The sequence below is a fragment of the Podarcis melisellensis genome (genome assembly GCF_964234715.1).
Source record: "Podarcis melisellensis genome assembly, chromosome: 1".
In the NCBI taxonomy this organism is placed as follows: Eukaryota; Metazoa; Chordata; class Lepidosauria; order Squamata; family Lacertidae; genus Podarcis; species Podarcis melisellensis.
The window spans coordinates 71,140,506-71,163,749 of NC_138528.1; the positions used below are offsets into that span (position 1 = coordinate 71,140,506).

At 40.5% G+C, this 23,244-nt stretch overlaps 1 protein-coding gene across 1 annotated transcript in view; it reads left to right on the plus strand.

Annotated features, from left to right (window-relative positions):
* The first annotated feature begins 3,612 nt into the window (after nt 1–3,612).
* The window catches only part of OTOG (otogelin), a 94,309-nt gene continuing 74,677 nt past the window's right edge, over nt 3,613–23,244 (plus strand). Inside the window, exons 1-15 of the mRNA XM_081903506.1 lie at nt 3,613–3,698; nt 3,933–3,996; nt 5,467–5,521; nt 10,068–10,155; nt 12,410–12,502; nt 13,363–13,517; nt 15,441–15,559; nt 16,597–16,802; nt 17,459–17,592; nt 18,675–18,781; nt 19,414–19,523; nt 20,472–20,597; nt 21,643–21,751; nt 22,537–22,583; nt 22,853–22,998. Coding sequence (XP_081759632.1) covers nt 3,641–3,698; nt 3,933–3,996; nt 5,467–5,521; nt 10,068–10,155; nt 12,410–12,502; nt 13,363–13,517; nt 15,441–15,559; nt 16,597–16,802; nt 17,459–17,592; nt 18,675–18,781; nt 19,414–19,523; nt 20,472–20,597; nt 21,643–21,751; nt 22,537–22,583; nt 22,853–22,998 — 1,617 coding nt within the window. The 5' untranslated portion in view covers nt 3,613–3,640. The remainder of the gene's footprint in view (nt 3,699–3,932; nt 3,997–5,466; nt 5,522–10,067; nt 10,156–12,409; nt 12,503–13,362; nt 13,518–15,440; nt 15,560–16,596; nt 16,803–17,458; nt 17,593–18,674; nt 18,782–19,413; nt 19,524–20,471; nt 20,598–21,642; nt 21,752–22,536; nt 22,584–22,852; nt 22,999–23,244) is intronic.

Below are 23,244 nucleotides of genomic sequence, written 5' to 3' on the forward strand. Positions count from 1 at the left end.
CAAATAGATAAAGGTGATCTGGTTGCCACAGTGTACTTGAACTTTAAAAAACGCTTTTGACAAAGTACCTCACTCAAGACTCCTGAGTAAGCTTAACAGTAATGGAATAAGAAAAGTGGTCTGTTTGTGTACCCGGAATTGGTTAAGAAGGAGGAATCAGATAGAAGGAATAAATGGACAGTTCTCTGAATTTATACAGTACTTAGAAATGTGGTGCAATCAGTGTAAACCCAAATAGATAAAATATTTCCAGGCCATTCAGAAAGTTAACTTTGCTATATATAATCTCTGAGACACACTGATAACTAGAGAAGCCAGAAAATTGGGTACATTTGAAAACAGAGGCCATCAAAGCAAGCGAAGCTTATATTTGTGGGTGTTTTCTAGTCTATGTTTCCCCCAGTCTAAGTTAGGAGAAGCAAGCTTTATATTTTAGTCTTATTCATTACTTGCATGAGTGATTCCTGCAAAATATTAAGTTTGGAAATATTCCCTTTAAGTCATATATTGTATTTTGATGTGTGTGTGTGTGTGTGTGTGTGTGTAAATTAGCAGCTTATTAATTGTACGAAGTAGTCCTGTATGGGGTGCTATTAAAGCACAATATACAGTGGTACTGTGGGTTAAGTACTTAATTCGTTCCAGAGGTCTGTTCTTAACCTAAAGCACCACTTTAGCTAATGGGGCCTCCTGCTGCTGCCGCGCCGCTGGAGCACAATTTGTGTTCTCATCCTGAAGCAAAGGTCTTAACCCGAGGTAATATTTCTGGGTTAGCAGAGTCTGTAACCTGAAGCGTATGTAACCTGAAGCGTATGTAACCCGAGGTACCACTGTAATAGCAGAAGAATGGTACTGGCATTTAAATCTCAGCGTACATAATATTGAAGACAGACTTGGAGTAATTGTCATAGTCTGCCATGGTAATATATTTCCCTGTACTTCAGGAACACAAATAACCTTGCCCAGCAAGAGGCAATTTGTGCACAAAAGCAGATCTCAGTGTGCAGATTTGATTTATTTGTTTAGATCTTGCCTATTCTCCCCCTCCCCTGATGTTTTCATTATTGTGCAAGGAAGTGAAATAATCTCTGTTCTTGTCTGAGACAAGCAGCATCTCCATATGTAATTCCTCTAACAGATCAGTTGAAGGAAAATGCAAGTCTCTACTCTCCAGACAGAAACCCGGTTGCAGGAAAATAGATTTTTCCTAGCCGTCAACCCATGACATATTGTTGCTGGGAAAGTACAATCCACACAGTACCTGCTAGCTGCTCTAGATCTATTGGCATATGTCCTCCCTCTGCATTCACTCTGAGAGGTTAGATGCTAATTCAATAGACATGTAAATGCCAACTGTTGGTGAGAATTTGGTCACCCAGGTTTGAAAATCAGGAGTTCTGCTGTGTATCTGCTATGTTTCTGTTATGGCGCAAATGCTGCACAAGAAGCTAAATGTTTCAGGGTGCTGAAATAAACAGAGGGGGGAAATTAGAAGGCACCCTTTTTTCATTTTGTGCTTACAGAAGGACCAAGTTTTGGTGAAGACGTCATTGCGGTTTCATCATTCCTACTGAAATGAATCACTTGTTACAGCTGGAAATACAATACTTGGGGACTAATTACAAAGACGGGAATGAGATCTTTTTAATTACTTGCTGTTAACAGACTTCCTAAAGCAGTCAGAAAAGGGACTCTTTTCATCTGAGACAATTTCTCACCTGGCAATGGAAGCTTTTAAAGCTTCTGTTATGAGATAGCTGAAGGATGAAGGAAGGGAGACAGGGGTGAGAGAAAGTATGGCAGATGGCAGAGGGAGGAGGCAGGGAGGAAGGGAAGAAGATAATACTACAAAGGAATGAAAGAGGAGAAAGTGCACACACAGAATGGCAAAAAGCTAGAAATAAAAGGAGTGCCTTCATTTAAATAATGTGAGGAAGTAAAAAACACAGAAATATTTAATGATTATACTTTGTAATAAAAATGAGCTGTTTCGGGGCTATCCAAACTGACATTTACAAAGTCTGGAGATTAAGAGGCTTGCATATTTCATTTAAAAAATATGGGAAGGAAATCTGTTATCGTGGCACACCTTAAAGAGGACTATGCCTTCTTGGCTCATGCTCAGACTAGTGCTTGGAATTCTCAATTTGCCACCAAACACTTTTTAGTTAAAATGCATCTAGCTATGGGAGATATCTTTCATGCACACTGTGCATGTCATTACAACCTAATTAAACCAACAAATTTACATGTATCCAGTTTGCCAATGTGTGTTACATATGGAGAAACGGTCATTGGCCTTTGTAGCTATATATATATTTTAGATTATAACCATGTTAAGTTGCCTATTTTATGTATGGAATAGATTTGCATCACATTTACAGGCTGCCATGACTCCTTTGTTCCCATTCTACAATACCAATGCCCTCTGCATTTACATGTGGCACATGTGAATCACCCTGAGACCTCCGGGTATAGAGTGGTATATAAATTCAATAAAAAATATAAAATAAAATAAATAACAAAAAGAGGCTCCTAGGTGCACTCAGCAGCTTTATGCTACTCAGATGTAAGATCAATCAACATGAATAAACTTTTAAATGGTTTTTTTTATACATAAAGGTAATTTTTGTATGCACAACTGTGGCCTGTGTTTTGCTAGCCCAAAATGGAAAACAAGCAAGGTCCCAACTGAAGAAGAATGGCAACTTAAACGGATGGAATATGTGCAGCTTGTGGACCTAACACATAGAATAAGAGAACAAAAAGAACATTTGTTTATCCCCCCCCTAAATAATTTTTAGAAGAGCATATGTTAAAAGATTTGAAAATGTTTATTGAATATATTGGGGCGGGGGCAACTGTGTACACTTGAAAACGTTGGCAGCATTAAGATAAACTCAACAGTGTAAATAAGTTTTGAGGATGTGATAATGGACTACTGAATGCTTTAGTTCATGTAAAATATGCAGGGATTTATGTTATGCAAAATGAATCATGGAAAGAGAAGGAAAGTTGTTGGTATTTAAGGTTGTTTAAATGAATATCCTAAATTGTAAAACTATATATATATATATGACGCAAGATCCATCAACAAAGCATCTTTATAGGCTGTCATCCAATGCATATTTCCTTTGAGTAGGTCTCAGAATAAAGAGTCTGCAGGATCAGCCTAAAAAGTGCGTGCCTGTGTCCCCCTCCCTAGATTCACACGCGCCCACCGGGGTGTTGTGTGGCCTCCTCTTTCTGAGCGCGCCACGGGCGAATCAACCCGAGCGAGGGCATTTCCGACTCCCACTGCGGGTCGTCGCCTCGCTCCCGTTTCTTCCTGGAGGCCTGAGCTGCGCTCCCTATGGAAGGGGCAGGGGAACGGCGCCTCCTCCTGAGGGGCCGACATTATGCTAATCAGTGAGGGGAGGCGTCCCCCCAGCGCCGAGCGGCGGCGAAGAGCTGGCGTTTGGAACGAGAACAAGGCGAAGCGAGCCGGCCGGTGTGGGTCCACCCCTTGCCGTCCACACTCGCCCAGCGGCGGGGCGCGGAGATGCTGGCCACCAGGCGCGGCGGGTAAGGGGAGCGCTCGCCTTCCCTCAGCCTCGGCTCCCGCGGCCACCTCAGAGAGCTCGTCGCTCGCGGCGTCCCGATGGAGCCGCGCTTCAGGCGCGCGAAAGGGATGCTGGTGTACGTCTGGGTGCCTCAGGGTGAGTGTCAGAAAGCGCGCGGTTTCTGTGAGGCGGGAGGTGTCGTCGTCGCCGTCGGTTACTTTCAAACGGGTGGGTGGGGGAGGGGATTATTATCAGTATTATTATTATTATTACTACTACCTAGGCACCGTGAAGGGGCTCCAGGCGCCGCGTTGGTTTGTGGGCGCCAAGGGCACTCTGGGCAGCCTCGCGCCTTCCCAGCCTCCTTTCAGCTCGCCTCCTCTTTTGCAGCGCTGTTGGCGTGGAGCGTGGCTGCGCAGCTGTCTCCGAGGAGCGCGGCCCCCGGCCAGGCGAGGTAAGTAAGGGGCGTGAGGGGCGCGCGGCGTGGGCCACTTGCCCTTCTCCCTGCGCGTGGCCCGGAGCGAGCTTGGGAAAGCGGGCTCGCCATTCCGTACCTTCCCAGCTCCAAAGCAGGCAGAAAAGCGGGGCGCTCGTCAGGGAAGCTTACCTTAACTGGCATCTCAACTTCAGACACGGGACGGTTCCTGTCTCTTTAATAGAACGAGAGGAAAATTCCACCAGTGCTTCGCTCACCTCAGTGTGGTGGGGAAAACTGCACCGGGGGGGGGGGGGAATCTGCCCCTCCTGTGCTTTGATTTGACTCTTAAAGGGACAGGGGCTCTTTCGGAGCTGACTGTGGGAGACCATTACCAGACCTAGAGGAGTTTGGGCTGAGAAAGGGATGGTGGTTTAAACTGGGAATGGAATCCAAAAGCTTTGCTGGAATGTGCTGTGCGTTCTGACAAGGTGTGAGAGTGAGCTGTGGGAGAATCAAAATCTGCCTCCAGAGGCAGATCTTTGTTAGTTCCCTGCAGCAAAAGCAACAAAGAGTGATGTTGTTACCTTTAGAAACTAACAGATTTATTGCGGTCTAAGATTTCATGGGCTAAAGCCGCTCAATCATTTAATGAAGCGGTCCCTAGTTAACAGAATATGCTATGCTACCTAAAATAAAATAAACATGTCTTTAAGGTGACACAAGACTCGTAATCAGAATCTGGTAATATATGAAATTTTATTGTGCTTCTGGAACCAAGCTTGGTTTCCTCTTCAGTTAATCACTTGGGGAGCAGATTCTTATATTCCTGTGTCAAATATCTAAGGCAGGTTATGGAATTCTTTCCTCTATTTTCCCTTGCTTGCAGAAGAATTATGGAGATATAATTAAATGGGCACAAACATAAATATGGAAGCCTTTCTGCATGAAAGGCTTCTGGATCGCACTGTTTATTTACCTTATTTAGTAAGAAATGAGCTTAGTTGCTGGAAGTACATATGAGGCCACAGAGAATGGGGAATAATTCTTCATGGCTATATTCACACCACCATCTTTATTGATACAATTTTAAATGTACTAAGTGCTCACAATCTGCAACCTGTCGATTCTTAATGTTTTACAGACTCACGAGGGATGGATTAATTTATCTGAGGAGAAATTAAGGATTTGCAGCTTTCATTTTAAGGTGGAGGGGAATAATTAGGGAAAGGAGACTCGCACATAAGAGAGGAGCTGGTGTGTTTTTGTTGTTCAGGAGCTAATCAAAGCAACCAGAGACAGAGTAGAAACACACCCTTTCGGAAAAACCAAGAGTCAGAGGTAACCCCTTAAGCCCACTTTGCCTGATATTCGCTCCAAAGGAAACTCGCAGTTCAACCTGGGGCCCTCAGTCTGAGAAGAGGTGCAGCTTCCCTGAGTTCTGCATGAGTAAGAAAGGTGCAGATTACCTCTGCTAAACAAACCCAGCCTTGTTCTTTTTCCGCCTAGGAACGGCAGCAGTGCAGTACTTCGGAAAGGAGATCCTAGTGCCCTGGAAGAGCTGGTAAGGCAAGGGCACCCACTCACCTGATGGGAGCTGCTTTTTTTCTGTGTTCGAAAGGTTGGAGTGCTGGGAGGAGAAGTTCACAGGATGGCTCAACCATGCATCCAACAAATTATAGTGTGTGGGGTAGGGGATGGGTGTTCCAGTTACTGTGAATGTTTTCTTTCAGCCATTTGGCACTGTGTTGTCCAGACATTTCCTTATGTCCTTCCATTTTCTACTAGTATTGAGAAAATGACTTGGTTTGCAAACAGCTTTAATGAAAGGGTTTGCTTTCAGCAATAGCCGTCTTTGCTCGGAGAATGTTTTGCCTTGGTTCTTTCACTGAAATAACATGCAAGAATAGTTAGACGATTATACTCTTGGCTTTAAGTAGAATGTTCCCTCGCTATACATATTATAATTGAAGAAGGGTATTGAAACGGTTTGATGAGCTTTTGATATTAATTACTCAGGCTGATGGATTCTTGACTGTGGTTGTAATATGAGTGGGTAAAGCTGAGATTTTCTACTTTGGTCACTGAAAGCGACCTGTTAGTACGTAAAAATGTATATAGAAACTTGCCCATTTTTATTTAGTAGAGGAACTTCAGCTATCTAATGCTAGAAGTAGAGGGGAAACCCCACTCAAATTTCCAAATGCATTCGAATAGTAGTTTTTCTTTGAATTCTATCTGGGCAGAAATCCATGAAAACATTGAAATGAATAAATGATATGCTTGGATTTGTAAAGAAAAATGCTTATTTTATAACATTACCTTTATAACATCAGTTTTGCCAGGCTTTTTATGATTGTTTTATAATACTGGTAACAATAAATCAAAATAGGTATATAATTCTGTTTATAAGCATTTTGCTCTGGATACCTTTCAATAAGTTTTAAGTAATTCTAACTGTTGTACCTGGATTATGAAAGTATTATAATAGACAGGGATAATAGCACTTTATTTCTGTAGGTAAAATAAGCTGAAACAAACCCAAAATAAATCACAAGGCTAAATTAGAAACAATTATTACATTAACATATTATGTTGCTGATAAGATCTATTGTAATTTAAATTAAATACTTTCATTTAAATTAATGTTTATTTTTGTTGACTAAAACTAGCTTATTCAATATTTAAGCCTGATTCCTATTAATAATTCTTAAGGATCTGATACTGTTAAATGCAAGTTGTTCTTAGTTCTGTCAAAGTCAAGTGCTTATGAACTGCTTACATTTTGTAATGTTCAGTCTTGTGTTTGAGTGCTATAAAATTAATACTTTTGTTTTTATTTTTTCAAAAAAGATTCTGAATTTTATTAATGACAAATGTTATAGAAAGAATAAATGAAAGAAAAATATTTTTAAAAGCAATAAAGTTGTTACAATTGCTAATGCATAGGTTGCAGTTCTACGATTTATAGAATCAATAATAAAACACACCTAGTGGAAAAGGATGCATATCTATAATTAGGTTTTATTTTGCACAGTATTTTATCTTCTTTTTTGTAATGATTTTGCTTTGGGCTGTCAAACCATTTGTAATTATTTAATTTGTAATTTAATTTATAATTAAATTATACACCAGAACTATATCTACTGCCATGGCTTTTAAAGTATATTTCCCCTTCATTCTTTTTTGTGGTTCTTATTTTCTGAATGGGGAAAGAAGTTAGTCACTTCAGATTTTCACTTTGTACAGCTTAATTAGGCTCCTCAAAATGAGTCCGTTTCTTGATCTTGTTTTTCTCCACTTGTTGTTTCTGGAGAAGTTTTGCAGAGAGAAAAATATTCTGCACAATCACAATCACAATAATTAAATCAACTGCTGATAAGGCCAAAGTTTTGCTTTTATGAAAAGCATCCAGGGAATGATAACCATTCAGTTGCTGCTTTTCAAGCTTTTGATCCTTAATCTCTCACTCCAAACAATTCTAACTTGAAAATAAATATTTGGCAGATGTAACTGAAATGGTAACATCATCAGTTTGGGTAATTTAAGACCATATTAATGGAACTGAAGTAGTTAAACTCAGGAGAGGAGGGTAGCCCAAGAGTGGATAATCTCAAAACTATGGGGAAATGGCAGACATTTCATCAGCACCCATTGAAACACTGCTGATGCTCACCAGTTGAGTTGAGCCAGTGACAACACCCACATGTAACTCAGACCTGGAATGCATCAGTGAACTCAGGTCATTGGGGACACACCCCAGTCTACTTCTCTGCATCAATCACACTCCGCAGTGCTAAAGTGCCCTCACTCCACCAGCTCTAGTGCGTCAGCCAGCAATGATCCTCCATTGCATGTCTCCAGATATCCCTTCAGGCAGGTGCTATTGTTTTGGAGTACAACACACTAAACTGAAAAAGGAAGGGCACAAAACATAGTAGCCACAGAAAGCACATGCAGCCTTTTTGGGACAAGAATTCAAGACATATCCCAGGACAGAAAGATTCTTGCCAAGCAGCCATGGGGAGAGGCCAGGACACACAAGACATAGAGCAGCCATCCCCAACCTTCAGCCCTCCAGATGTTTCGGACTACAATTCCCACCATCCCTGACCACTGGTCCTGTTAGCTGGGGATCATGGGAGTTGTAGACCAAAACATCTGGAGGGCTGCAGGTTGGGGGTGCCTGCCGTAGAGGCACACCGACAGCAGCAACCTCCCGTGATTCACTGCATAGAGCATGGCAATGGAAAGCAAGAAACAGGAGTTCGAGACTCATCAGGGAAAAGTGATGATGAATGACCCCATTCAGCTTTTGTTTATGAGCACATATACAATCAAGGAAGGGGGAAAATAAAGGGAATTTATTGCATTCAACCCATAGTACAAACATCATTGAGCAGTTCTTAACCAATTTGACCAAAACAACGGATAGGAATTGGATACAACATGGGGCATTGGGTCTTTCCCCATCCCCATGTGGTTAAATTACATTGATGGTTGTTACTTTGTCCCCCCACTGCTGTTTTAATGTTTTATGACTGGTTTATTGCATTTATTTTTGCTTTTGGTTAAATTGTTATGTTGATGTTTTGGCTTAGTTTATTGGGATTCACTGAGGAGAGATGGATATAAATATTTTAAATAAACAAGTAATATTCACAGCACTTGTTGCAATACTATTTGCTCCCTTCCCCTGGTGGCTCTAGCATTTTAAGTCACGTTTTGCCAACTGGGTCCTAGATTGTAGTTCATTTGCTTTGTGTCAGATCCATCTCCTTAGAAGTAGGGAGAGGGGATTGACGGTAAAATTGAGGCAAGGCATTTGGTTATTAGTCTTTGTGCAAACAACTGCATGGAATATTTATTTATACATTTATTTGTAAAACTTATACCCTGGTCTTCCAATGCATTTACTACTTGTCTTGTGCAGTTTAGTTTAAAACCATTGCAAAATAAACATTTACATAAAACAAATAGCAGCATAAAATCAGAATGGGTTTAGTAGATAAAAACGTTCTAAAAGGGTGTAGATGGGTTAATATTTTAAAAAGTCCATGTTATTTGAGGCTGTTAGCCTCGTCACTTGAAGGTTGTGAGCTGATGATACTGAAAAAGTGTGTACTGTTGAATATTGCTGGTGTCATTAGAGCCACATTATGGACCCCAAGTCTAGTGCCCTGTGCAGTCATGTAGTGGTGTGCTAGGAAGCAGAACAATGTGGTGTCTGGCTTAATCTCCAAAATTTCCACCCTAGGTAAAGAGTGAGTTCAAGCTCCCCCTATCAGCCACCACTCGGGGGTGGTGAGGGCACTACAGCAGTGAGAAGGTGGGCCGGAGGACTTGGTCCAACCTCTTGCTTCAGGGCCTAATTGGCTCTGAGCCCCCAAAGCTAGAACTAATTGGCTGAGCTTGCTGCTGCTCTTCTCCTGTTGTGGAAATGATTTAAACCAAAATGGTGGGCAGATGGAGGCTTGGTACAGGTTTTGGTACTCATCTATAGTGGCCTGCTCAGCCATCTGGGGAAGAAGGAAGAAGAGTACTGTTGCTGCTGCTGCCCAGCTGGGCTGATGGTAGAGTTGCCATATTGCCCAGTTGGCTGGGTTTTAACCAGATGGCTTTGCACCCAATGGCTATTTGCACGATTAGTTCCTCCTCCAGAAAGTTATTTAGCATAGACCTTACAGATGCCATCATTTGAGAGAAAATGTGCAGGCACGATTTTATCCAAACATTTTGTGAGAAACGCATCTCGTTTCTCTTTCGATGGTCTTAGCCGATGAGTGAAGTTACAGCTATGATTGACACTTGGGAGATAACTGCAAACCATAGAGATAACAGACTATAGAGTCACAGCCTTGTGTCTGCAAATGGAATATCCACATGATAAAAAGATTCATTTTGGTAACTACATGGCCTTAGCCTCAAATGCATTATGGGTTATCTTATGCTTTAAACTTGAATCCTTTTTTGAAATTTGATTTAAGCTTGATGGCAAACATGAGCATGTGCTAGAACAAACACCTTTTAAAACTATGTTTCTAAAGAGTTATAAGCCCTTCACAATGCTATGCTTTTTTAGATTAATTTTTTTTATCCTTTCTGTACAGGGATTTGGAACATCAGTTTATAACTATTCATCTACTACAGTATCTTCCAGGCAAAGAAAATTTCACAACACAATTTGTGAATCATCCAGTAAGCTCCCTCTTTGTTCTGTTTTTAATCTATTGGGAGCCGTCCAGAGTGGCTGGGCAAACCCAGATGGATGGGCGGGGTATAAAATAATAATAATAATGATAATGATGATGATGATGATAATAATAATAATAAATAATGTGATTATGGGTATTTTTAAAAATCACTGACCACAGTAACATGTCTCCCCACTTCACACTTCTCAGAATTGACTATGTTCATGCAAACAAGATGCCTGCTTGTTAAGTTTTAAAATGTTTGCAGTTTTAGAGTGTATATAGTCTGGATTAAGTATCTAAACAAAGTTTGATAAAGTAGCATGAAAGGGGAAGTAAGGGAGAGGTGATAGCTGTGTCTAGAATACATTAGGAAATATGACAGAATCTGTGAGTGCTATTCAAACCTGCTTCACTCAAAGTTGACCCATTGAAAGCAATAGATCTCACATAGTCACGTTCATTAATTTCATTGGCTTTACTCTGAGTAATTCCTAGTTGAATACCACCCCATATGTTGTAAAAGAAGAATTTATGGCAAACTTCCCTTAGACATGAAATTGACTAGGTTGGAATTTTTCACTATGCCAAGTGATTTGTATGGGACATGGGGAAGCTCCCCCAAGGAGGAAAAGGAATGAAAATACATTTGCTTTATGGGGAGGCTCACCTTAATTTATATTCACACACTTAATAACCTACTGATGTCGGATAATGGTTAGTTCTAAAATAGCGGAAGGGAAGAATTTAGTACTTCTGTTCCATAGAAATAATAAACTTTGTATAGCCAGAGGCAAAGGGCAAGACAAAGTAAAAGACAAGAATCCTGAAGAGTAAATGGAGCCAGAGAGTGGAACATGTCATGTGTGAAAGCCCCAGATATAAGAGGGAAACTTATAAGGTCTTCTAGCAGGAGGAATTCTATGGTTGACTAGCTCCATTAATAACATTTCTATTAAAATTCTCCAGTGCTGGCATCACAAACTGGGCAAATGTACAAGCAGGCACTGAGGCAAAATTGGTAATAAAAATATTAATAAAATGAACCTAGAACAGGACATCAGATGGAAAATTGCCTTTGAAATTTAATTGGCTTTTGAATTGCCATTTTCAAAGTCTGTCTGCAGCTCTCTTGCCAGCTGGTTAATGATGGATTACAGGATGAATATAATGAATATTATTATTTCTGGCTTATCTGACAATGTCAAAAGCTATTTACCTGGTATTTAAGCATTGGCTTACAGTATTTTTCAGGATCCTAAATTAATGGGAGCTGATCCTTCTCAACAACACAGAATATGAGCCTAGAGCTTATTAAATTTAACTCTTGTTACACTGAGTCTACATCTTCATATTCCTTATGAAACTGGGTCACTTGAAAGTATTACTGGTGATTTTGGGGATATGGTTTGTTACAAAATAGTTTGTAATTGATTGTTATTATTATACACATTATTTATGTGGCATGTAGAAATATGATTCAGAAGTTTTCCAATGATACTAGATCACTTGTAAATGTCAATGTGTATGCTTAAATAGTTAATTTATTTTATAAACTAAATATTGGGATGGGGGGAAAGATGATTTGTGCAAACTATTACAGATACTGGGCTGGATCAACAGGTTCCTTCTGTGAATGATAGGGGTGCTTCTGTGAGCATTAGACTCTTTCCACGAGTGGAACTTTGGATCCTGTTACTTCTGCCATTTAATACTGTGCTGTGCATTTTGTAGAATTAGAATGTTTCCTTGCCTAGAGGATAAGAGCCATTACATGTTGCAGAAGTAGCAGGTATATGTATCTATGGTGTTCCTTTAACCCTTGAGAATGGTACCCATCTATTTTGGAGGTGTCATTCCTCTTGAATTAGGAGCCTTTTCTCTGGAAGGGAAACTTTGGATGCAGCCCATCCCATGCAAAAAACGGCAACAAGTAGTAATAGCTATGAGTCCAAACGAAGTCTATGGTTTGGCTCAATATGTTAGGGGAAATTGCAGGTCTACATGGTGCCCACTAATTGCAGGAGGGTACCCACTAACATCTGTAATGTACGATGTACCTATAAGTACATTCTCAGTTAAGAGATGTGTGATTTTCTGTCCACAAATGAGAGGCAAGCAATTGTTTTTTGAGAAAACCCTTGCAGTTCATTATCTGAAACATGTGTTGCTATTATCTACTTTCACATGTCCATCTAATTACCCCTTAACATGTATATGACTTGCAAATAAAGGATTATGTATTCTGTCTTAATTAGATTCATTCACATGCTTTAATGGAGGTGAGTGCGTGCATTGGCAACTGTGTGACTGTAGTCGATATAATGCAACTGGATCAAGATGTCAGAAAAGTGAGTAGAAAGTAGTTTGCATGTTACATATTGTGTCTAGCATGACGTAAGACTCACACTTACAGCTTTATTGGCAAACTTATTTTCAGAACAAGGCTCAGTTGACTTGTATTCTTGGTGATGGCTACAGTAACTGAACTACAACATTTGTTGTTTATTGATTTTAATTGTTAAATTTGTGTCCCACCTTTCCTCCAAATGATGCTCAAGGCAGTTATTCACAATGATACAAATGCAATAAGATATTATAAAATAACACTGCTTATGTATGTAATGGGGACGCAGGTGGCGCTGTGGGTTAAAGCCTCAGCGCCTAGGACTTGCCGATTGAAAGGTCGGCGGTTCGAATCCCTGCGGCGGGGTGCGCTCCCGCTGCTTGGTCCCAGCGCCTGCCAACCTAGCAGTTCGAAAGCACCTCCGGGTGCAAGTAGATAAATAGGGACCGCTTACTAGCGGGAAGGTAAACGGCGTTTCCGTGTGCGGCTCTGGCTCGCCAGAGCAGCGATGTCACGCTGGCCACGTGACCCGGAAGTGTCTTCGGACAGCGCTGGCCCCTGGCCTCTTAAGTGAGATGGGCGCACAACCCCAGAGTCTGTCAAGACTGGCCCGTACGGGCAGGGGTACCTTTACCTTTACCTATGTATGTAATTACGTGTATTAACACACCTGTGTATTATCAATAATTGTTTTATGTAAACTGCTTAGAGGGTTTTTAAAATTAAGAATCTATATGTTTTGCTAAATAAATAAATATTTAAACATTCCTCCTTTTGGGGGGCTCACCCCCAGAAGAGGTGTAGGCATCAGTGAGAGATCCTGTTTCTAAAGTTGCTCCCCCCCCTTTTCATCTTCTGCCATAGTATACAACACAGGTGCAGAACGAGACCACATTTGCCGAACATGGGGACAATACCATTATGAAACCTTTGATGGGCTCTACTACTTTTTCTCTGGAAAATCTACATACACTCTCTTAAGGCAGAATGAATTGGATGAACAGAGCTTCTCAATACAAGTGAGAAATGATAGTGTAAAGTTCATTCCAAATCTTTTAAAATAAGTCTGATTTGCAATAAATACGAGCATTTCATGCATTATTATCATTATTATTAGTAGTATTAAAAAACCCCACTGTGAGAATTGTTTGACTCTGTTGCTTCCTGCTAGTTCTTGAACTGATAGTTCCAGTGGGTTGGGCTGCTTGTACGGTTCGACTTGCAAGCAATCCTTCAGCATGCATGGTGCTATGGAGCATATGGGTATCATTTCCCAGAGCTGATCAAGATTGTGAGTGGCAGCTATACCTACTGCTGCCAAGCCAAGCTCATTGGAAACTGAAAGGAGTTGAGTGAGGAGAGCCTGGATTGCTTGGAAGAAGTTGTCATGGACAGTGCCAAGGCTCAGGCTATACTGGAGGCCTTCCTCCAATGGAGAGCCAGTATGGTGTAGTGGTCAAAGTATCAGGCTAGGATCTTGGAGGCCAGTGTTCAAATCTCCATTTGGCCATGAAATTGAATGGGTGATCTTGGGCCAGTCACTGCCTCTCAACCTAAGCCACCTCATAGGGTTGTTGAAGGGATTAAATGAGGAGGGGGAAAGCCATGTACGGCACCTTGTGCCCCTTGAAGAAAAAGGTGGATATAAATGCAATAAAAATGAATGAATGTGGCTCAAGTAATATAGGAAGGAGGGAGGGAGGGAACTACAACTTACCATGGCTGTAATCATATACACAAATGGGAGCAAGGCCCATTGAATTCAACAGGACTTGCTGCGGAGTAGACATGCATAGTGTATGCTGCTTTCCCCTAAGATCACAAGTAAAGTGCTTCTGTGTACATGAGGGGTGAAGAATGCTGATTTTTCTTATCGGCAGCAGTCCATAATGTCTCATGAAATATCATGGTGGGTTTCCCAAAGCTATTGGAGTGGTTTGGGAGGGCCTGCAGTAGGGGAATAACTAAAAAGCACATGTGCACTCTTTGCTTGTTGTAAGATCCATGTGTTATGCCTAGTCTGAGGCTATAAAGAATGTGGATGAATAATCTCACTATGCCAAAATATTCCAAATTTCCAGTTTTCCAAATGCTTTCTGCTTTTGTTTGTGCCATCAAATTATACTGTTTGATGATGCACAAAAATCTGGGTCAGTTTCTGTTTTATTTGTTTGAGAGGAGCTCTGTTGGATGGGACCACAGTCCTTTCTAGATGAGCATTTTGTTCTGGCAGTGGCCAAGCAGATGCCTTTAGGATGCTGACTGCCAGGATATGAGCACAATAGCACTATCCTGCTTGTGTTCCCCAGTAATTGGTATTCAGAGGCATGAAAATACTGGTATTCAAAAGGAGTACTCCTTCACACATGCAGTCAAGTCCCACAAGATGTAGTGATGGTCACCAACTAGGATAGCTTTAAAAGGGGGTTGATTGGCCAAATGAAAATGGGATAAAACTGTCAATGGCTACTAGGCACGATGGCTATGTACTACTTCCAGTGTCAGAGGCAGTATCTGAGAACCTGATGCTGGGGAGCACAAGTGAGAAGAGGATTGTTGTACTCCTATTCTGGTTGCTGGCTTCCCATCGGCATCTGGTTGTCCACTGTGAGAAAAGGATACTGGACTGGAGCCTTTGATTTGATGCAACGTGGCTCCTCTTGTACTGACTCTGACACTGGAGGTAATATAGCCTTTGACTGAATGGATTTATATTCTACCTTTCCTCCAGTGGTGACCAGGAGGCTGAATATGGTTCTCCAGTTTATCTTGAAGTGAGTAAATATGAGATATGGAATGCTACTGTATTTAAAGGAATATATAAGAGATGCTCACAGAGGCTGCAATTTCAAAGTCATTTTGGGGCCACATTCCTAAAGCAGTATGTGAAATGACAACAATATAGTTGTTCCTAAAATACTTATTTCTCCCATTTCTGGCAGGTCCATAATGATCCAGATTGCAAGTCTTCTCCATATTCCTGTAAACGATCAATTAGCCTATACTTTTCTGGAGACGGGGAAATCAGATTAAGTAGTGAGGTCACCTACAAAGGGATTGGGTAAATTCAATGTATACTCTCATGATCTGTGGTGTTTTTATTTGCCATGTTATTTTGATATGCAGAGATGTAGGCCCCTTAATTGATTCATAACTATATGCTATCTTCATTCCTACAAATTAGTCATGTTTGTGGGTGAAATGAACTCAGTAATGTTCTTATTAATAAGACAGTAATTCAACTGGCAAGTCATTTTAAGTTTGTTATTTGTAACCCTAAGTCATAAAAAATAATGTTTGTACATTTCTTCAGAAATGGAGGCACAATCTAAGAGTGATATAAGTGATTGGAAACAAAAATAGCATCATTGCTTGATAGTGGAATGCAGTAATTACTATAATTGGAAAGAGATTATTTATTTATTTCCCCATGAGGCATCCTAAAACAATTTGCATTATAATTAAAATATTAAACAGTTTAAAAAACTGCATATATGCAAACAATTATGCACACACACACACACACACAACAAACAAGCATACAAACATTTTGAAACAGCATATGCAAAAAAACAATTCTGACCCAATATTGATGCCAACTGGGTCTGTTGAAAGAGGAACATCTTTAGTAGGCACTGAAAAGACCATAGATAAGGTGCCTGTTTGATAGGAAAGGTAAAGGTGAAGGTAAAGGTAAAAGACCCTGGACGGATAAGCCCAGTCAAATGTGACTATGGGGTGCGGCGCTCATCTTACTTCATGTGGTCAGCGTGACTAAACCGCTTCCAGTGCTACTGAACACCCTGACAGAAGCCAGAGTGCATGGAAATGCTGTTTACCTTCCTGCCACAGCAGTACCTATTTATCTACTTGCACTGGTGTGCTTTTGAACTGCTAGGTTGGCAGAAGCTGGGACAGAGCAACTGGAGCTCATCCCATTGCGGGGATTTGAACCACCGACCTTCTAGTAGGCAAGCCCAAGAGGCTCAGTGCTTTAGACCACAGTGCCACCCGCGTCCCTGCCTGTTTGATATATAATGGGTATAAAGGATGACAATGAATTTGTTTGCTTATCATGGTATTTGTTTGGCTTCCCAGGATACAATTACCATATGCCATAGGGAACTTGTACATCCAAGCATTAGCTGGATATGTCATTGTTAGACACCAGTATGCATTCTCTCTGGCTTGGGATGGTACCTCTGCTGTTTATATTAAGATGGCTCCTGACTACTTGGGCAGAACTCATGGACTATGTGGTAACAACAATGCCATTCTGCAAGATGAACTTGCCACTAGTTATGGTGAGTATTTCATCTAATTTATTAAGATGTTATTTGTGTTCCTCAGCAGTTACAGGCCTTACTTAGAAAGAGCAAGACTGCTATAGCCCTCTTTTTGTCTTGTTTGGCTTCGGTAAATGCCATAATTGCTATGACTTCATCCATTGGCTAAAAACACTGAAAGGAGAGAGCAGGTTAGTTCTCACAAGACAAATGGGCAAAATAGTGACTGCACATTTTGCTTCATATCTCAGATTCTACATGGCTTGCTTTTTAAAATGAAAGCTGGGAATCTGGCACATTATGGCCAGTGGGATGGTGGTGGCACTGCCTATTAAATAGCTTCTGTCCATGAGCAGAAAAGGACCAGAATTTTTTCTTGTGTTGTTTTGAAATGATTTCTTTGTGATTTCTACATATACTTTGCTCTTCAATATTGATGGGCTTCATGTGCATTTTGTGTGCCAATGTCTTTATATCATTTTCCCCCGAGGACAAAATGTAATATAAGAAGTGGCCTTGGATGAGCTGTTGATTAGAATTTAGCATCAACAGGAGCAGTCACACTTCTGTCTAACTATCTATCTGACAGAGATGCTTTGTATTTCTTTCATAGCTTCCATCTAAACCCGATCAATAAAAATGTTAATTTCCTGCATTTGTGCACTTTCCCCTAGGAAAACTTACTGAAGACATTGAAGAGTTTGTAGAAAGCTGGAGAGAAAATCCTCCACAGGAGAACATCTTCTCCTGGGATACCTCATTTAACTATGAGCCACCCTGTATGACTCAAAGTCAAACATTTTTACAGGTAGGCACGATAATTAATGTAAGGCAGGCACACTGGCTTGTTCCTGTGATTGAGGGGGCTGGTGCTCCACGACATGCTCACACTCTGTGCACATGCTGTGCAATGTGCTGATGTGTCGCATGCACATTATGTGGCATACATGAGTGATGTGAGTGTGGCATGTGCGCATGGCATGAGCACATCACTGCAAAATATTGATGAGGCCCAGCCCCCTCCTTGAAAATTGCGGAGGCCCTCGGCCCCTTCTAAGTGACATCCCTGATGTAAGACATAAACTTGTTGAGACTGAATTCTGAAACTTCTTATTTAAAAAAATGACATAAATGACTTTCTAATTGCAAAAAGAAACCGCTGCTCATCGTTATGGGATTGAGACTCCTAGTTAAATAGCTGTGATGCATTGCTTACATAATAAACATAGTTTTTGGATGGTTCACATGGCTTTATACTGGCTGAAATTGACATGACAGCAATTGAGCTAGCTTGGGGTATAAATGGAAGATGATTTTAGATTCTATCTGCCTCCTGCTTTCAAGTTCATTTCTGATTTTACTCTCTACCTCAAAATATGTGGAAAATGTTATTTCCTAGAGGAGTGCTTAAGGTTCATAGATTAAGTAGATTTCTTATCACGCTTGAGTTATTTTTAATTCCTCCTTTTATTTCATTCTTTGATATTATTATTCAGAGTTTCCTATTTTAGCATTCAAAGTCTGTAGCCAGCCAGTGGATTCCCGTGTTATCTAGTGCCAGAATTTAATCAGATAATTCTTCCTCACTTGTATTAAAATCTGTGAAAGAGCTTTTGTCTCCATAGACAGCTGTCCATAATGACAAAGAAAAAGTTCATCATAATTTTGGCTACCATATTTCAGTTTCATCAGAAAACTTATCTCATACCAAGTCTGCTTTAGATTTCCTGCCTTGCCAATCTTTCTAGGACCATTGCTGTCAGACTTTGGATTCAAAATTAAAGACTGGATACTTATCAGATGATCTAGTTTCTAGACTATTTTTGTTTTTTTTAAAAGCATTTTTTAAGAAAGCTTCTTCCTTCACACTAATTCTTTGTGTGTTTTCAGAGGACGTATGCATTCTGCAGCATTCTGCTCCGGAGCCCCTTCAAAGAGTGCCATGAATTTGTGAGCCCATTTCCTTTCATGGCCAGCTGCACAAATGATCTATGCATGTAAGTGTCTTGGTTTGAGAAGTCCCGAATTAGCAGCCAGTGGCTGGGATTGAGATAGGTCCACTTAAAACACTTCTTGGTATGGATGGGACTGTGCTGATTTTCAGCTTCTAGTTGCAGCACTTCATACTGATGAATGCCATACCAAGCAGTATCTTTAGGAGTATCTTTTTAATGTGCATAAGGTACCATGGTAGCTGTGGGAATGGGGTTCTTGGAATTCTGGCCATTAAGTTTCTGCAAAAATTAAATACATCTCTTCTCAAATGCTTCTCTTCTCACTGTTTTTGACTGTCCTTTGTGGTACCACTTCTAGTTACAATAGAATGAGTGGCAGTAGAGTTAAAGCCAAATATTTATTGATTTAAACATTATATGTATTTTGAATGTTCATCATTGGTATAATTTAGCAGTAAACCATGGCTTAGCGCTATGGAAACAAGCCTCGGCATGACTTGTACTCAAATGCAATCACTGCCTCTACTCTTTGTTTAGCTGCAAGGAAGGGATTGGCAGCTTCCACTTCTGTTTTAGCTTAACAGCAGTTTTATGTGTTGTCCCAGTCCTAAACTGTGGTTAATTAGAACAGTGAAAATAAGGCTGTGTCAATTTTATTTTATTTTTGTGTTAAGGTCAGGAGCTGATAATGCAACTTTGTGTCGAGCATTAACTGAGTATGCAAGGACTTGTGCTCAAGCAGGAAAACCTCTCCACAACTGGCGGGCCCAATTTAAGGAATGTGGTATGCAATGACAAGGTTTTAGAATGTTGTCTTCTGGCAAAATATTATGCATATTGTTTATTCCCCTTTCTGCCGGTTTTCTCATTTTTAAATATAGGTTCATCTGGCCTTGCTTTGGACTTTGTTGGCTGCCTGTTTTGTAATGGGGGCCTGGTAGGAATTTTTCCATCTGGCAAATTGGCAGGGCCTTTTGATTTTCAGCTACCACTGTAGCAATCATCACAACTTTGTAAGTTTAGGCATTGGATCAGCAACCATGGGGAGGGGAGGAGGGGCCATCACCTGCCCCTCCAAGTTCAAGGGTATTCCGTTAAAGAAATCTAGGGATTGGCCTGGGTCTTGTCCGAAACCCCTGCGGAGGGGGCTAGGGCCATACCAGGACCCCACAGTGACACCAGGGGTGAGCGCCAGTCAGGACACTCTGGCGGTACGCCCTCTGGTGGTGTTCATCATTTATGGGATTCCCCGTGATGATGCCAATGCCTAAGCTAATACCACTCACATTCTGTATTCAATAAAGTTGTGGCCTAAATTTTACCCAATTACTTAAATTAAAATCTTGTGTCACTGTTTCATTTTTGGGGGGAGCTGGGGGGTGGTCTTGAATCACAACTGAGTATGCAAGGACTTGTGCTCAAGCAGGAAAAGCTCTCCACAACTGGCAGGCACAATTTAAGGAATGTGGTATGCAATGACAAGGTTTTAGAATGCTATCTTCTGACAAAACATTCTGCATATTGTTTTTTCCCTTCCTGCAAGTTTTCTCATTTTTAAATACTGTACCTTAATTGGTTATTGTATGTAAGTTCAGACTTTAAGACTAACCAGTATATGCTTTTGCATGGAGACCACTTCACTAGATGCTTAAATTAAAATAGCATCAATTTTCCACCCCAGGATGGAGAAGCATAAATCATTTAACATTTCTTCATTTCTTCTGTTTTTCAGTCATTAAATGTGAGGAGCATCTTGTCTACAATGAATGCATTGACTGCTGCCCAGTTTCATGTCAGCAAAAAACTCACTGTGTTGACAGTGAACTGCCCTGTGTTGATGGATGCTATTGTCCGGATGGTAATGCAGTTTTTGGTGTGGAATTTTGTTAGAAGTTGTGGCCTTTCAGGCGCTCATGGCCTTTCTGCAATCTACAAGACACAGTAATTAAGTCACACTCCAGATATTTGTCAACAAAACCAGATGGGTTCATTCTAGAGGCAATGGGTGGTATTCAACTAACATTTCCTGTCAATACAAGGATTTTCTCTTGTGCAATAGAACTTTCCTCTCTTCTCTTGTTCCCATGCGCATTCTCTGCCTTTTCTAAGTCTGCTACAGAGAGTTGGAGGAGCCTCCAGAGCAGATTCTATGAATGAGCTGGATTATAAGGGTTCAGGCGATCCCTGAGGTATCCTGGACCCAAGTTGTTCAGGGCTTTGTAAATCAATGCAAGAATTTTGAACCTGGCTCAGTAGCAGATGGTCAGACAGTGCAGCTGTTTGAACAATGGTGTCACATGTTCTTGACCAGAAGCTCCCCTCAGCAATCTGGCTGCAGCATTCTGCACCAGCTGGAGTTTCCAAACCAGACCCAAGTGCAGCCCCACATAGAGCTCATTATAATAATCCAGCCTTGCTCCAAAACTCCTAATGACAGCACCCAATGGCTATGTATAGATATTAAATAGCACTGGGGATAGACTTATTGGGAGTAAGCCTTACAAAACTTGGTGTGACATTTTAGAAAACAGGCATAGGCTGAGAGGCTAAGTGACAGCATGCCCTATATTGACTTGATAGTATGTTATGAAATCAAATGGACTTCTGTGAAAATATTTTTGGTATTGGGCTGCAACTATTTATAACTCAAGTTGTTTTTTCTTTATGACAAAAGCAAGCAGCTTTTAACTGTTTCATAATACATCTTAACCTTCTGTTTTGCTTTTGTTTTTTTATTATACCATTAAACTTTTTAGTATAAGATGCAATGAGGAAACATACACAAGGATTTTAAATATAATTTATCACATCTTCATTTTCTAGCTAGAAGTACTAGGCAGTTTTTTAATGACCCTTTTCAAAGCATATCGCTTTAATTTCTTATTGTCAAATTTTCATTTTAGGACTTATTTATGAAAACAAATTATGTGTAAGGCCATCAGAATGCCCCTGTGATTATCACGGATCTGTCTACAGAACTGGTGCTGTGGTTCATGAAGAATGCAACAACTGGTTAGTAACATTCCATATATTTGTTCCCTTTAATATAGCACGAATTCCCTAAACAATGTCCAATATATAAGCCTTAGCATATATACCAGTCCTTACTTTTATAAAGCATACACCTTCATAGAAAGGTGCTTTCTCTTTCCTTTTGCCATTTGTAATTTTGTGGAACAATCTTAATTTTAATGGTTTTGTGTACTAAATATGGTGACCAGTTCTTCTGCATGCCTTTGGTGCATGAAGGTTTCAAGCTGCAAATTCCCAGACTCTTCTCCTTAACATACAGTCTATGCTTGAGTTTTTAAATAAGTGCTGACAGGACGGTGAGGAAGATGCTGTACTTGCAGTCAGCTGGTTGTGATATGCTTGCTGAACCTCACAACATAGGGAGGATGTTTGCATCATTTCTTTGAGAGATTTACTTAGCTTTTTAGTTTGTGGCTGAGCATTCTGTGACACAGTCTATTCAAAACTTTAACCTAAACACACTTTATGGGTCTGCAATTATGCAACCTTTAAGACCTGTGTCAAACCTCCATTAACATTGAAATGCCCATTCATTTTCCTTAGTGTTCCCCAGATGTATCTTGCATTCTGAGACTTGTGGCATAATTTCAACCAGAGTGCTGGGCTCTGCTCCTACTTCTGCCTTTTCATGGTTTCATGACTTGGTATCAATTGAAGCATTCACTATAAGGTTTCCTTTGCAGTCCTACAACTGTTACTTCCAATTGCCACATAAGGGCTATGCCAACAGCCTTAAAACATCAAATAATTCTTTCTGTTTTCAGTACATGTGCTGGAGGAAAATGGATTTGCACAAACCTTACCTGTCCAGGTATGTCTGTTCTCAGATATTTCATTCAAATATGTTATACTGGGTATATTGCATGTGATCCAAGTGTTAATATTGATGTCTGATTATTTTCCCAATCTTTCCTAGTTATTTACACCTGGAAAGCAGCACATAAATGCTTAAAAGGATTATCACCTCCCATAATGCAAACTGTAATCACTAATTCCTTCAGACTTTAATATCATACATTACTAGCAGCACAGAATATTTTTGTAACATATTGAAACACTTTATCCCCCCGCCTCTTTTAGCTGAATGTTCAGTCTCGGGAGATATTCACTTCATGACATTTGATGGGCGCAAGTATACTTTTCAAGCCACTTGCCAGTATATTCTGGCAAAAAGCCTCACCTCCGGAAAATTTGCTGTGACTCTGCAAAATGCTCGTTGTGGACAGGTAAGACTGTAAGAAAAAATGTTTGGGCTGCATCAAGTGTGGGTACTTAACTGGCATTATCAAAAAGATTAAACTAAACTTTCAGTTTATAAGTTTCCCTTCAGTGAATGGAAGGAAATTTTCCTTCACTGAAAGATTCCTCCCATTCATGGAAGGTTACCTTTGGATCCACTTCTAATTTCCTTGGGGAAGGACCATCGCTCAGTGGATGTAGAAGGTCCTAGGTTTGGTCCCTTCAGTTTATGT